The sequence below is a fragment of the Heptranchias perlo genome, chromosome 40, assembly GCF_035084215.1.
Source record: "Heptranchias perlo isolate sHepPer1 chromosome 40, sHepPer1.hap1, whole genome shotgun sequence".
NCBI lineage: Eukaryota > Metazoa > Chordata > Chondrichthyes > Hexanchiformes > Hexanchidae > Heptranchias > Heptranchias perlo.
In genome coordinates, this window is record NC_090364.1 from 8111209 (window position 1) to 8127665 (window position 16457).

General features: G+C 50.0%; 1 protein-coding gene across 1 annotated transcript in view; it reads right to left on the reverse strand.

Annotated features, from left to right (window-relative positions):
- LOC137305358 (serine/threonine-protein kinase BRSK2-like) overlaps nucleotides 1-16457 on the reverse strand; it is a 134688-nt gene that overhangs the window by 25552 nt on the left and 92679 nt on the right. Inside the window, exons 5-10 of the mRNA XM_067974194.1 lie at nucleotides 9522-9638; nucleotides 8321-8354; nucleotides 6608-6676; nucleotides 2887-3033; nucleotides 1406-1437; nucleotides 216-380 (exon numbers count right to left, since the gene is read on the reverse strand). Coding sequence (XP_067830295.1) covers nucleotides 216-380; nucleotides 1406-1437; nucleotides 2887-3033; nucleotides 6608-6676; nucleotides 8321-8354; nucleotides 9522-9638 — 564 coding nt within the window. The remainder of the gene's footprint in view (nucleotides 1-215; nucleotides 381-1405; nucleotides 1438-2886; nucleotides 3034-6607; nucleotides 6677-8320; nucleotides 8355-9521; nucleotides 9639-16457) is intronic.

Consider the following 16457-nt stretch of genomic DNA (forward strand, 5'->3'; position numbering starts at 1 on the left):
GCCTCGGTTTAACGTCTCATCCAAAAGACGGCACCTCCGACAGTGCAGCACTCCCTCAGTACTGCACCGGGAGTGTCAGCCTGGACTATGCGCTCAAGTCTCTGGTGTGGGCCTTCGAACCACAGCCTTCTGGCTCAGAGGCGAGAATGCCACCCACCCCTCGCATTTGGTGCAAAAATTCGCTACGCATAAAAAGAAAAGAAGAAGTTACTTACTCCTCAAAGAGAAGATCCTGCTTCAGCTTGTTCTTGTCCCTGAAACAGCCGAGTGATTGCATACTGTCTAGGACATCGGGATCGATGTCACTCACTGACTGTAGTCTGCGAATCATCACTTTCCGTGCTATCGGCTGCTCCGGTTCTGGCTCGTTCTTCCCGCCCCTGAAACGACACACTGACACCCTCAGGAACGCTCGGACAGGCTGAGTCCAAACAAGCCCAGTTAGAATGTTTGAGTGCCAATCAATCTCGAAACCACGGCGACAGTCGTTAAGGTGCTGGGCTAGCAACCCAAAAGGTCACCAGTTCAAATCCCACCATGGCAAGTTGACGTAAAAAAACCCCCACAAACTGACGTCAACTCGCCACTCGTACCCCCGTGTGGCCTACACATGATGTGAATCCCACACACTGCGTGCTACCATCTTCTTAGGGGGACTAGGAATGGGAAATAAATGTGGCCAACGTCCTAAGAACAAATTAACTAAAACCCTGCCCCTCTGGTGGCTCGTTGTGCTATGGAGTCCAGCAAAGTCCACTCTGCAATCCTGCTGTGTTCTAGGTTGGCTGATCTTACTACCCCTGCCCTCCGTCAGCACCGAGCGAATCCAGCTGGAAAGTAAGTATCTGCGGGGGTTGGAGGTAGGACTCGATGGGGCGTAGCTGTTGAGTAACATGCCAGGGATGCAGGTGGTACCAGAGGGCCAGAGACCTCCTCACGGCAAGAGAGGGCGGATCCAATGGGCAAATGAACCCACCCCCCTCTCTCCAGCACCTCCTTATGGTCATTTGAAGGAAGTGCCCACTCATCCCGAGTACACTCCCAGATGCAGAGGGAAATCTAGCGACAGGAGAAAATCACTGCAAAGAAAGGAAGAAGATGGATTAGTCACTGACAATTTGCTCCCTGGGGCCTGGGGTCCAGGTGGGGCCAGGAACAATGGGATTAAAACCCCCTCTGCCTGCCGCCTGTGAGGTCCCTACGTGAAATGAGTTTGCTCGTCTCAGCCCAGCTGCTATTGGACATGAATCCACAGTACACAAAACCGCCCGTAGTTCAGCTTTAATCGGCAATCTCAGTCAGAGAGGAGAGAGGATGAGAGCGGGGAAAGCCTCATTGGTGAAGACTGAGATTTGAGCTGAGACACGTTGCAGGGTGTACGACCCATAGTGCAGTGAGTACTTACTGATACCAGGAGTGCTTCTGGATCTGTTCCAGCTATGGGCAGCGGATAGGTTATGGAGGAGAGAGAGAAAGGAAAGGTGTTTAATAAGAGAATTCAGAATAGACATTTCCAGTTATAGAGAAAACTGAGATTGTGACTGCGCCAAACACCAGCCATGAACAAGAGCGGGAAAACCCGGAAATAGTGATCCCCCTCCTCATGGGATAAGACTGATACCCCTCCCCTAATGGGGTAACGATAATACCCCTCCCCTAATGGGGTAACTCTGATACCCCTCCCCTAATGGGGTAACGCTAATACCCCTCCCCTAATGGGGTAACTCTGATACCCCTCCCCTAATGGGGTAACGCTAACATCCCTCCCCTAATGGGGTAACGCTAACATTCCTCCCCTAATAGGGTAACGCTAATATCCCTCCCCAATGGGGTAACGCTAACATCCCTCCCCTAATGGGGTAACTCTGATACCCCTCCCCTAATGGGGTAACGCTAACATCCCTCCCCTAATAGGGTAACGCTAATACCCCTCCCCTAATAGGGTAACGCTAACATCCCTCCCCTAATGGGGTAACTCTGATACCCCTCCCCTAATAGGGTAACGCTAACATCCCTCCCCTAATGGGGTAACTCTGATACCCCTCCCCTAATGGGGTAACGCTAACATCCCTCCCCTAATAGGGTAACGCTAATACCCCTCCCCTAATGGGGTAACTCTGATACCCCTCCCCTAATGGGGTAACGCTAACATCCCTCCCCTAATAGGGTAACGCTAACATCCCTCCCCTAATGGGGTAACTCTGATACCCCTCCCCTAATGGGGTAACGATAATACCCCTCCCCTAATAGGGTAACGCTAATACCCCTCCCCTAATGGGGTAACGCTAATATTCCTCCCCTAATAGGGTAACTCTGATACCCCTCCCCTAATAGGGTAACGCTAACATCCCTCCCCTAATGGGGTAACGCTAATATCCCTCCCCAATGGGGTAACTCTGATACCCCTCCCCTAATGGGGTAACGCTAACATCCCTCCCCTAATGGGATAACTCTGATACCCCTCCCCTAATGGGGTAACGCTAACATCCCTCCCCTAATGGGGTAACTCTGATACCCCTCCCCTAATGAGGTAACGCTAATACCCCTCCCCTAATGGGGTAACGCTAATATTCCTCCCCTAATGGGGTAACGCTAATATCCCTCCCCTAATGGGGTAACGCTAACATCCCTCCCCTATGGGGCAACACCGATACCCCTCCCCTGATGGTGTAACACTGATACCCCTCCCCGATGGGGTAACACTGATAACCCTCTTCTCATAGAGTAACAGTGATAGCCCTCCCCATTGGGGTAACACTGATAACCCTCCCCATTGGGGTAACACTGATACTCCCCCCGCCCACGGGTATCGATGGAGAGAACATTGGCGTGGAATCAAATAGTGAGGATATGGTAGAACTGGGTGGAGGGGGCCGGGATACTGACCGAGAGTCGTTTCTCTGCATCCACTTCGATCATGCCCCGTAGTAAATTCTGGCAGTCGGGAGGAATAAAGTGCGGCATATGGAAGACACCTCGTTTCACCTTCTCTAACAGCTGCCGTAAGTTGTCATCGTCGAACGGCAACGCTCCCTGCAAAAAAAGAGGGAATCGTCACTGTACCCCATCCCGAACCCCCGACCATGTCTGTACCCCACTGAGCACCAACCGACCATGTCTGTACCCCACTCCGCACCCACCGACCATGTCTGTACCCCACTCCGCACCCACCGACTATGTCTGTACCCCACTCCGCACCCACTGACCATGTCTGTACCCCACTCCGCACCCACTGGCCATGTCTGTACCCCACTCCGCACCCAATGACCATGTCTGTACCCCACTCCGCACCCACCGACTATGTCTGTTCCCCACTCCGCACCCACCGACTATGTCTGTACCCCACTCCGCACCCACTGACCATTCTGTTCCCCACTCCGCACCCACTGACCATGTCTGTACCCCACTCCGTACCCACCGACCATGTCTGTACCTCACTCCGCACCCACTGACCATGTCTGTACCCCACTCCGCACCCACTGGCCATGTCTGTACCCCACTCCGCACCCAATGACCATGTCTGTACCCCACTCTGCACCCACTGACCATGTCTGTACCCCACTCCACACCCAATGACCATTCTGTTCCCCACTCCGCACCCACTGACCATGTCTGTACCCCACTCCGCACCCACTGGCCATGTCTGTACCCCACTCCGCACCCAATGACCATTCTGTTCCCCACTCTGTCCCACTGACCATGTCTGTACTCCCCCCCCCACCCAACTCATTTGAATTCAAGTTCAATTATTAATGTAAGGCCTCTCACTAACATCCAACACCTCGCCATGCAAACTGAGGGCTATTTGGGCTGTTGATTTACCCGTAGCTGATGTCTGGGCCTATGGGAGGTGCTGTTCTTGCTTAGCACGGGTTTCCCCTTTTCCCTCTCACAGCACAGCAGGCTTCCATTCCATGTGTTGCCCTCTCTGGGGGGGGGGGGCGGGGGGCGGGCGCAGATTGCAGCCAAAGTCTGAAACCCACCGAGAACGAGTGGGAGCGATGGGTGTAGCTCTGAGAGACTGACTGCGCTACCCCACAGGTTAACACTTCCGAGCCGTGAAACCCGTGACTGAATTTTCTCCGTGAACCCCTTAAGGCAGCAGAGGGTCAGTTCAGGACCTCGATCCCACCCAACCCGACTCACTGAACCGTTCAGATTCAACTTTTCGGAGGCGATACTTTTGCCATCACCGCGACGATAGCGAACGGAACAATGAGCCGGAATATTCTTCCAGATTTCCCACCCTCGTTCATTAAGCAGAAGAAAAGAAATACTTGTGTTTACATGGGGCCCCATCTCACTGAAACATCTCAAAGTGCTTCACACACTGAACTACATTTTGAAAGGGCACTGACTGTCGTTATGTGGGTGAAAGGAGCAGCCATTTTGCACAGGCAACCTCCTGTAAAAAGCAACTGCGGTGAAAGACCCCATTCAGTTGAGGGAGGAACGTTGGTCAAGACATTGGTAGAACTCTTCCTTGACTAGTCCCATGGGATCGTCAACACTCATCTGGAGCAGCACTCAATTTAACAGTGCAGCACTCCCTCAGCACTGCACTGGAGGGCCAGCCTTGATTAACTGTTCAAACACTGCCTGAATCCACAACCTCCTGACCCAGAGTACAACAACAACAATTTGCATTCATATAGCACCTTTAACATGGTGAAATGTCCCAAGGCGCTTCACAGGAGCGTTATCAGATGAAATTTGACACCGAGCCACATAAGGAGATATTAAGACAGGTGAGCAAAGGCTTGGTCAATGAGGTAGGTTTTAAGGAGCGTCTTAAAGGAGGAGAGAGAGGCGAAAAGGTTTAGGGAGGGAATTCCAGAGCTTAGGGCCTAGGCAGCTGAAGGCACGGCCGCCAATGGTGGAGCGACGAAAATCGGGGATGCTCGAGAGGCCAGAATTGAAGGAGTGTAGAGATCTCGGAGGGTTTTAGGGTTGGAGGAGGTTACAGAGGTAGGGAGGGGCGAGATCGTGGAGGAATTTGAAAACAAGGATGAGAATTTTAAAATCGAGGCATTGCCTGACCGGGAGCCAATGTAGCACAGGGGGTGATGGGTGAACGGGACTTGGTGCGAGTTAGGATACGGGCAGCAGAGTTTTGGATGAGCTCAAAATTACAGAGGGTGCAAGATGGGAGGCCGGCCAGGAGAGCATTGGAACAGTCGAGTCTAGAGGTTTATTAAAGGCATGGATGAGGCTTTCAGCAGCAGATGAGCTGAGGCAGGAGTGGAGACGGGCGACGTTACAAAGGTAGAAGTAGGCGGTCTTGGTGATGGAGAGGATATGGGGTCAGAAGCTCAGCTCGGGGTCAAATAAGCTTCTTGCTAAGTCTAAATCCAGACAGTGAGAAGACAGGGTTGGAGTTCCGATTCTTTCTCCGTTGAAAATTTATCGAAAGCTCGGGAACAAACCCCTCCACAAGGAACAAAAATAAATGTCCATTTCGTCCAGCTTAAAGCTCCCAGATTCAAAAAACAAAACCAAGGCTGGTAGTGACCCTGGAGGCCAAAGTGTAAGAATTGGATTCTAACATTACACCTGCCCTGAGTGTAATACCTTGTTTATTGACCTTCCTTTCGTCTGCTCAGGGTCGATCATTTATTGATGTCTAGAGATTGGTTTCAATGACATTCCTTTATCAAGTCTGTTCTGCTGCTTGGACCCTTCAAGGTACTGCATTTCTCTGTCAGAGAATGAAACTTGTACATATTTCTACATCGGTCATCTGAATACTGTATATCTGTGGGGGTTTTTTTTTTAAACCTCTCTTGCTGTTACAGCTCCAGTGTAATAGAATGGGTACATTGGATTCAATGCTGGCCGTTCATCTGTGTCCTAGGTTCACAACCCTCCAGGATTGTCCTGGAGTCTCCAGGAATTAAAGATCAATCCCCAGGATACTGCCGCGAGCAACACCCGGGAGAAAAATCATAGCCGGGGGGAGCATTAACTACAATCGTGAGTTTTTTTTCATTTTCTTTGAACACTTTCACATATTAGTTATAAAAATATTCGAGATGGGGGAAAAAAAGGCTGTTTGACCGAGCGGTTGGAGGCAGGAGGTCACGTGATGAAACCTCCAGGAATACGCCCAACCAGAGTTGGCAACCAGACTGGTGGGATCAAAGTCTACTCTCATGGTTGGCTGTAAGGGTCCAATGTCAATCGAGTTTGGGGCCATCTCGGTCCCACAGCACGAACCTGCCCCTAAATTGGGACTAAACGGTCATCTCCGTCAGAGGGGCTACAGGGCAGATGTGTGGGGACTGCACTAGGCAGATCTCTTCCGAGAGTGGGGCTGAGACACGTTGTTGGGGCAGAGTGGGGGGGGTGGAGGTGGGGGGAGTGGGACTTTACTCTGCATCTATCCACGCTGTTCCTGACCTGGGAGTGTTTGATGCTGAACTGGAAAGTGTTCCATTCCCCCGGCATCACCTCGATTAATGAAGAGGCTGGTCAATGGGGAGGGGAGTGGTAGTGGGGAGGTGGGTGGGGGTACCTGGAACCAATGGCACCAGCTCCTGGCTGGCTCGTTTGGGAAAAGGGATAAGGGGAGGAGGCCCGAGCTGGCATTCAAGGCTTTGATTCTTACCACTAAAAGTGCAAAGAGTATCACACCACAGCTCCATACGTCTGCCCGACGACCATCGTATTTCTCGCCCTGTGAACAGGAAACACACAGAGATCAGCGTTGTTTTCAAGTACCGAGGCCATTCACCAAAACGTTGCTTTATTGTGTCAGTCGCTCGCTTGTTAAAATTAGGTACCAATATCTCGCCCCCCACCCACACGATTTTCTCCCTTCATGCCTGACAACTCTTGAGTTACACAGTGGAGGGGGGGGGAGTCCCAATTATGTTCCCATCCCAGCTTCCACACATGTGCAGCTAACCTGGTTGATTTTCCCTTCTCTAGCCCAGGAACCCTGAGTGACCCTCCCCCCGACCCCCACCTCACCCCCCAACTTCACACCCCGTCTGAGGTTTCTTCAAATGCCGATACAAATTAATAACCGGCTGACCTCCCATGACATTCCTCATCGGTAACCTAGGGGAACGGTTGTGATGTTCAACTGGAGGAAGCAGTGTTTAACCTGGCCTGTCCCTTTAAGGCCACTGCTCAACTAGTTCCTGTGGGGACGCTTTTGGGAATATTGGTTAAAAATAAAGAAATCAATGTAAAATAGAGTAAATTGTAGAGGAATTCCTTAGCCAAGGTGCATCTCTCTCGAGCTTCTCTCCCATCTGTCCTCATGCCCGCTCTAAGCTCACCTTGACTACGAAACCCACATCTTACTCCCTTCAGCCCATTCCCACTAAACTGCTCACCCGACTTCCCTTCCCGGCACCCCCATGCTAGCTGACATTAAAGATCAGCCATGATCTAATAGAATGGCAGAACAGGCTTGAGGGGCTAAATGGCCTCCTCCTGTTCCTATATTCCTTTTTCTAGTCAACCGAATGGTCATGAGTTCAAATCCCACCATGGGAAGGTGACTCATCTACTTCTTCCAGAGGAGAGATGAAAGGAGAAGAAAACCGACAGGATAAAACAATATAAATAGCGGCCTAGTAGTGATCGATCGGGCCTCACCACCCTGTGGGCCGACAATCACTCTTATTGAGATTAGAAAACAGCACTGGGTAATTTCTGTGTACTACTTATTGCAGTAAAACCCAAATAAAGTGTCCTGACTAGGATTTCAGTAAAGTGGATATGTAAAATTTCCATATTTTGTCCACGAACTGAGAGAAAAACGCCCAGCAGAACAATTATAAATATTCTTTAAACTTGTGTCTGGGGAATGGGACGTTGGGTTGAATAACACGAGGGTGAAGCACTGATTAATTTCGGAGTAGACACAGAAACATAGAAAATAGGAGCAGGAGTAGGCCATTCGGCCCTTCGAGCCTGCTCCGCCATTCAATATGATCATGGCTGATCCTCTATCTCAATACCATGTTCCCGCTCTCTCCCCATACCCCTTGATGCCTTTTGTGTCTAGAAATCTATCCAGCTCCTTCTTAAACATATTCAGTGACTCGGCCTCCACAGCCTTCTGTAGTAGAGAATTCCACAGGTTCTTTAACTAGCAACGAAATGGTCATGAGTTCAAATCCCACCGTGGGAATGTGTCCCCTCAATTTGAGGGGGCAAATTAAGAGCAACATATAGGAAGCATTTCACGGTACATTTGAGGGGATTGGCTTGTGTAAATTTTGTTATAGCATCAGTACACTAAACAAGCCCAGTAACAGAACCACAATAAAAGTTGTCTGAGCTCTAATTTAAGAAATAAACTTACCCTGATGACTTCTGGGCAGGCATAATGCGGAGAACTGCAAGAAAAAGAAAGATGTAGAGAACTGTTAGATGCATAGCAACGGGAGGCCGCCTTCTTTTCTCCCTCCCAGCCAGGACCGTTGAAGTTTATATCCCTTTGCAGCCTGGAAGTGCAGTGCATTAATGTCCTAGGACAGGAAGTAGGAGATTTCAGTGTCTTGTTTGGCCTCGAGCTGAGCTTCGAACGCCCATAACCTTTCCATCACCATGACCACCTGCCTCTACAACAACTACTTGCATTTATATAGCTCCTTTTAACGTAGGAAAACGTCCCAAGGCGCTTCACAGCCTCGGCTCATTGGATAGCACTCTTATCTCTGAGTTAGAAGGTTGTGGGTTCAAGTCCCTGAGTTAAACCGGGGCCCCGTCTGCCGTAAAAGATCCCACAGCTCTATTTCGAAGAACAGCAGGGGAGTTCTCCCCAGTGTCCAAGCCAACATTTAATCCCTCAAACAGCACCATTAAACAGATTATCTGGTCATTTATTTGTCATTGCTGTTTGTGGGATCTTGCTGTGTTCACATTGGGTGCCGCATTTCCTACATTACAACAGTGACTACACTTCAAAAGTACTTCATTGGCTGTAAAGCACTTTGGGACGTCCTGAGGTCGTGAAAGATGCCAAATAAATGCAAGTCATTCTTTCTTTTTCTTTTTGGTGGCTTGGGCACCCACTGTGTAAATTTGCTGACCTCCTCCAGACCCTGGATACTCCTGGAAATCAAGAGCCGATAGCATCATCCTAAGTCCTCTGGTGATGTTTTGGTTCAGTGGTTCCAGCCTCTTGCTTTTTAAGCTTACACATGATGAGCGGTCACTTGGGTGAAGTAATGAAGGGCATCCAGCGCCCAGGGAATTGTACCCCTGGAAGCGTCCACACCGGAGTGGGTGTGAGAATCAGAAAGAAAGACTTGCATTTATATAGCGCCTTTCATGACCTCAGGACGTCCCAAAGCGCTTTACAGCCAATGAAGTACTTTTGAAGTGTAGTCACTGTTGTAATGTAGGAAACGCAGCAATCAATTTGCACACAGCAAGATCCCACAAACAGCAATGTGATAATGACCAGATAATCTGTTTTAGTGATGTTGACTGAGGGATAAATATTGGCCCAGGACAAAGCTATGAAACAAAGTTAAATGTATTTTCAGAGTGCCTCTTACCCACAGCTGGTCTCTAGTAGACTATCGCCGACCTGAAGTGAAGCCATTCCAAAATCTGCAATCCGGATGTTATTTTTCTCATCCAGGAGTAGGTTCTCCGGTTTCAGATCCCTGTGGCTGCAAAGCAATGGAAGGTGAGTTAGAACTAAACGTTGAGCCGTGTGGGATATCTGAGCCATGTTGGGTATCTGAACCAGGCGAGGTACTCGAGCCATGTGGGGTACTCGAGCTTTGTTATCTGAACCACGTGGGGTATCTGAACCAGGCGGGGTACTCAAGCCATGTGGGGTATCTGAACCAGGCGAGTACTCGAGCTATGTGGGGTATCTTAACCAGGCGGGGTACCCGAGCCATGTGGGGTACTCGAGCTTTGTTATCTGAACCACGTGGGGTATCTGAACCAGGCGGGGTACTCAAGCCATGTGGGGTATTCGAACCATGTTATCTGAACCATGTGGGGTATCTTAACCAGGCGAGTACTCGAGCTATGTGGGGTATCTTAACCAGGCGGGGTACCCGAGCCATGTGGGGTACTCGAGCCATGTGGGGTACTCGAGCCATGTGGGATATCTGAACCAGGCGGGGTACTCGAGTCAGGAGACTCAGAGATTTAAAAGGATTGACAGGATATCAATCTTACATATTCAAGGCGTTCCAGTGCATCAGGTGGGGGGGCGGTGGGGGGGTTCCAAAGAATGTTTGAGCACTGGAGGTTTGGAGAACTGGACAGTGTTATTGTCAAGCAGGAAATGAGAGTGTTTGCGGTATCCCAGGTCCCTGGCAATGCCTTTCCAGCACTAGCCACCAGGAGGTGCACAAGAGACTCTCTCCAGCTGAGTTTCCCCTTCATCCTGTGGGTAGGTGCCTGGTCCCCATTCAGCAGCTCGCAGCAAAGGCAGGGAGCAGGTCAGGACCTCATTCACTGGGGGAATCAAGGATACGATGTTGTTTCCAGGTGCTCCATGGTGCTGCAGTTTGGAGCTCTAATATCTCAGCATTCGCTGCTTCCCCATTAATTAGACAACACAACTGCATCCAACTAACATTACAACAGGCAAGTGATCATAGAATAGAATCACACAACACAGAAAGAAGCCATCGTGTCTGTGCCATCTCTTTGAAAGGGTTATCTAATGTCCCACTCCCCCTGCTCTTTCCCCAGAGCCCTGCAAATTTCTCATTTTCAAGTATTTATCTAATTCCCTTTTGAAAGTTACTACTGAATCTGCTTCCACCGCCCTTTCAGGCAGCGCATTCCCGATCATAACAACTCGCTGCATAAGAAAAAATTCTCCTCATCTCCCCCCTGATTCTTTTGCCAATAATCTTCAATCTGTGTCCTCTGGTTACCGACCCTCCTGCCAGTGGAAACAATTTCTCCCTATCTACCATCAAAACCCCTCATAATAATGAACACCTCTATTAAATCTCCCCTTAACCTACGCTGCTCTAAGGAGAACAATCCCAGTTTCTCTAGTGCTCTCCACATAACTGAAGTCCCTCATCCCTGGTACCATTCTGGTAAATCTCCTCCGCACCCTCTCCAAATAATGAGTTTCAAATCAAATTCCAGCCAGCACTTCCAGGGTTAACTCCGACTGTTGATGCTGCTCTGTTGGTGCTGATGTGAGATGAGATTTCATTAGGGCTGCTAGTGGGACTCCAAGCCTCGGACCAGTACAGATGTGAAACAGATCCCTGATTAAAATACAGCCCACATTCATCACCCAGTCCTGCGTTGACACTTCTACACCATCAGAAATTTTATTACACTGCCCCTGCAACGTAATTACTACCAGGCTGTGCAGCTGTGATTTGAATAAAGGATTAATCAAAAGCAGCCTGCAGGGGCTGTTATAACAGCAGCACATCAAAGAGTGTTGTTTTGCGATCCTTGCTACCGGGGACTCCAGGATATTGGGAAGCTGGGATTCGTAGGAACTCATAGATGCATTTAAGGGGAAGCTAGATAAGCACATGAGGGAGAAAGGAACGGAAGGATCTGCTGATAGGTTTAGATGAAGGGGGGGTGGGAGGAGGCTCGTGTGGAGCATAAACACCAGCATGGACCAGTTGGGCCGAATGGCCTGTTTCTGTGCTATAGACTGGACGTAATTCGATGAACTGTGTTTCGGACACTGTCCTTTCTTCTCTGGGTCCCAGGTTCTCCCTGAGACGGATGGGACGAGAGGTGTTTTCCCTCTGATGCGGAGCAGGATCGATGCAACGGGGTCAACTCTGTCTTATATCTGGAGCTGGGCTCCACTCCTGTATCAACATGTGAGGGGATGGGGGCGGGAGTGTGGGTGGGGGGGGGGGGTGGAGAAGGACTCCTCTCTCTGCTGCGGAGTGGGCGGTGCAGTGGGATAGACCCTGTCTTGCCACGTGTAGGTCCCAGTGGAGGGAATGAGGAACCCCACTTTCTGATGAGGGAGCAGCTGGTAGACTCTGTGAGGAGATTGTCCGTTTTGTAACGTGGTTTAAGGCTTCAACAACAACTTGCATTTATATAGCGCCTTTAACGTAGTAAAATGTCCCAAGGCCCTTCACAGGAGCGATATCCTACAAGATTTGACATAAGGAGTTATTAGGACAGGTGACCAAAGGCTTGGTCAAAAAGCTACGTTTCAAGGAGAGTTTTAAAGGAGGAGAGAGAGAGGCGGAGAGGTTTAGGGAGGGAATTCCAGAGCTTAGGGCCCAGGCGGCTGAAGTCACGGCCGCCAATGGTGGAGCGATGGGAATCGGGGATGGGCAAGAGGCCAGAATTGGAGGAGCGCAGAGATCCCGGAGGATTGCGGGGCTGGAGGAGGTTGCAGAGATCGGGAGGGGGCGTGAGGCCACGGAGGGATTTGAAAACAAGGATGAGAATTTTAAGATCGAGGCGTTCCCGGACCGGGAGCCGATGTAGGTCAGCGAGCACAGGGGGTGATGGGCGAACCGAGTGGTAAATTTACACCCACAATTCCCCACATGGCAAATTCACAATCCCAGCCTCGTTATTGTGAGCAGAGGCACAGCAGAGGCTGAGGAAAGTAGGGAAAAATCGAAGGGTCGCCCCAGAACTACCGTTAAATGGCCTACCCGAGGCCTGGGTGCAGCTTGTCTAATATCTTGACTGAAGCAGGGTATATCGCACATTGGGGTGGCAGTGGGGAAGTGAGAAAGAGCCACGGACAAGAAAAAATAAATTTAAATAGATTTAAGAATGTCATTTGACCCCTACTCAAACATACTTCTTGGTAAATGGCGGCAATTTCCTCTGACCTGTCGACGTAGGCCTTGAGGCCCGCTGGTGTAGGGAATGCCAGCCTGGTGCAGCAGATGGTGCTGTTTTGAGGTTGGTGTGATGCTATCGGGTATCAAATGGAGGTGCACTGTCAGGGTAATATAGAGGGAGCCCCGCTTTGGCATCTGTGCTGTTGAATCTTGGCCTGCTGCCCATTATAGACACCCCCCTGCTCCCCATTCTAAGTCAAACCACCTACTTACCTATATGTCTCTTGGCATTTTAAAGAGCTGGATCCTGCCCCCTTTCAATCTTCTTGTTAACTCACTGAGGCCTTTAAATTATGCTGAGATCTAACCAGTGCCGGGGTTGTTTAAAGTTGACACTTGACACACACAAAAAAAAAAACCCCGCTCCATTTTAAGCAGTGCGATCATACAAAGAGTCGAAGTAATTGATCTAATAATCACTTTGGTTACCCGTATACAGGCTGGCTAGGTAATTGGGCAGCAAAAAAACACAGGAGCTGAATATAGCAATATGACAAAGCAAATGGGTTAACACCTCCACTAAAATAGCAGAGAGGGGAATTTCAGACAAAGACGCAAAGCATTTATTCACCAGTATCCCACGAGGTAATTTCCGGGCCTCAGTGAGGTCACAAGGTTGAAAGGGGACGTGATCCAAGTTTTTAAAATGCTAAAAGGCAAAGGTGAGCAAGCAGTTTGACCTGGACTGTGAGCCCTGATCCAGGGGACTTGGGACTCCAACTAGGAGGCCTCAAGTAAGACCAGATCTTTCGCCCTGATCGTTCCCCCTGGTATGGCCCTCATCTCCGCTCCCTTAAGTCCAAGGGATGCAGACTTGAACGTTTATGGCGGACAGCTGGTTTAGCCATTCACCGCCAGATCTGGCTGGACCACATAAAGCACTATCGGGTCCTGCTCTCCTCTGCTAAAACTGCTCACTATTCCAGGATCATCCTGGAATGCAAAGATAACCCCCGGCTTCTCTTCTCCACTACAAACCGTCTTCTTAAACCCCTCTCCCCGCCTCCTCCACCCTCACCTCCAACGAAAAGTGCGAGGAGCTCATGGACTCCTTTGTCACCAAGATTGAGACCATCCGTTCAGCTGCCTCTGCCGTTTCCCTCCCTTCCCCTCGCCACCAAGCCAAACTTCCCCTATGGCTCCCCCCCCACCCAGCCCATAATTCGCACCTTTCTCTAGTTTCTCTCCTATCGGCTCTCATGCCCTCTCCGAGCTCATCTTGACCATGAGACCCACCTCCTGCTCCCTTGACCTTATTCCCGCTAAACCGCTGACCACCCAACTTCCCTTCCTGGCCCCTATGTTTGCTGATATTGTTAACGGTTCCCTCTCCTCAGGTACTGTTCCCCTCCCCTTCAAATCTGTCGTCATCACCCCCTTCCTCAAAAAATCCACCCTTGACCCCTCTGTCCTTGCAAACTGCCGCCCCCATCTCCAACTTCCCTTTCCTCTCCAAAGTCCTTGAACGTGTTCTCGCCTCCCAAATCCGTGCCCATCCTTCCGCAACTCCATGTTTGAATCCCTCCAATCAGGTTTCCGCCCCTGCCACAGTAATGAAACAGCCCTTTACAAAGTCACAAATGACGTCCTCTGTGACTGTGACCATGGTGAACTGTCCCTCCTCATCCTGCTCGATCTGTCTGACACAGTTGACCACACCGTCCTCCTCCGGCACCTCTCCTCTGATGTCCAGTAGGGTGGAACTGTGCTCGCCTGGTTCCATTCTTGTTTATTCAGTTCCATTCTTATCTATCCAGTCGTGGCCAGAGAATCACCTGCAATGGCTTCTCTTCCCACTCCCGCACTCCCCTATTTCTCATCTACCTGCCGCCCCTTGGCGACATCATCTGAAAAGACAACGTCAGGTTCCACATTGACGCTGACGACACCCAGCTCTTCCTCAAAACCACCTCCCTCGACCCCTCCACTGTCTCTCGTTTGTCACATTGCTTGTCTGACATCCAGTACTGGATGAGCAAAAATTTCCTCCAACTAAATATTGGGAAGACCGAAGCCACTGTCTTTGGTCCCCCCACAAACTCCATCCCTCTCCCTGGCCACTGTCTGAGGCTGAACCAGACCGTTCACAACCTTGGCGATCTATTTGACCCTGAGATGAGCTTCCAACCACATATCCGCTCCATCACCAAGACCACCTACTTCCACCTCCGTAACATCGCCCATCTCCGCCTCTGCCTCAGCTCATCTGCTGTTGAAACCCTCATCCGTGCCTTTGTTACCTCCAGACTGGACTATTCCAATGCTCTCCTGGCCGGCCTCCCACCTTCCACCCTCCATAAACTTGAGCTCATCCAAAATTCTGCTGCCCGTATCCTAACTCGCACCAAGTCCCATCCCCCCATCACCCCTGTGCTCGCTGACCTACATTGGCTCCCACTCCGAGAACACCTCAATTTTAAAATTCTCATCATTGTTTTCAAATCCCTCCATGGCCTCGCCCCTCCCTATCTCTGTAACCTCCTCCAGCCCTACAACCCTCTGAGATCTCCGCGCTCCTCCAATTCTTACCTCTTGCGCATCCCCAATTTTAATCGTTCCACCATTGGCGGCCGTGCCTTCAGCCGCCTAGGCTCTAAGTTCTAAAATTTCCTCCCTAAACCTCTCCGCCTCTCTCTCCTCCTTGAAGACGCTCCTTAAAACCTACCTCTTTGACCAAGCTTTTGGTCACCTGTCCTAATACCTCCTTATGTGGCTCGGTGTCAAATTTTGTTTGATAATCGCTCCTGTGAAGCGCCTGTGGACATTTTACTACGTTAAAGGTGCTATATAAATGCAAGTTGTTGTTGTTGTTGTTGTTGTTGTGAGTCCTGATCCAGGGGAGTTGGGATTCCAACTAAGAGGACTCAATCGAGACCAGAGACTCGAAGAAGCTTCCTCCTCTCTCCACCCATCCCCCCAGAGTACTAGATGTATGGAAAAGACCTGGAGTAATAACTTTCGATGCTGCGTTAATCAACACTGGCGAAATATTTTGCTGACCCCGGGATGGGTGGATATACGGAGAGGCGTAGCGTCAGATAGAGCACTTCACGGAACATCAAAATAATTCCTGTGTTACTGGGGAAGAGGGGCAGCTGGCCAAGGTTCAATAGTGGAGATGTGGTGAACATTGAGGAGTGTTGGGGATTAGGGAGTGTCTATGAAGGAGCTATCCCCAGGAGATTAAGTGGGTGGAGCATTATGGGTTGGTTTATATCTGGTCCGTGGAGAAAATGTATATGATGGGACAAGTGATCTTTTCTCATTCTATCTTATCTTACGCTCTTCTGAAATTAACTCGTTCCCTTGTGTTGGGTCCTTCTTTGTAATACTCGCGAGTCCCATTATACACAACTTGCAATTATATAACATCTTCAACATGGCAAAATGTCTTAAGTCGCTTCACAGAGGTGTAGTCACAAAAAACCAGATGCTGAGCCAAAGTAGGAGATATTAGGAGTTACGAGCTTGCTCAAAGAGGTGGGTTTTAAAGGATGGTCTTAACAGGGGCGAGGGAGGGGATTCAATTGTGAGGGGCTAGGCAGCTGAAGACACGGCCGCCAATGGTGGGACAAAGGAAGGGGAATGTACAAGAGGCCAGGGTCAGAGGAACGGAGAGTTCTAGGTCATTCAAAGTTTTAATTAATGCTAGCAGATCTC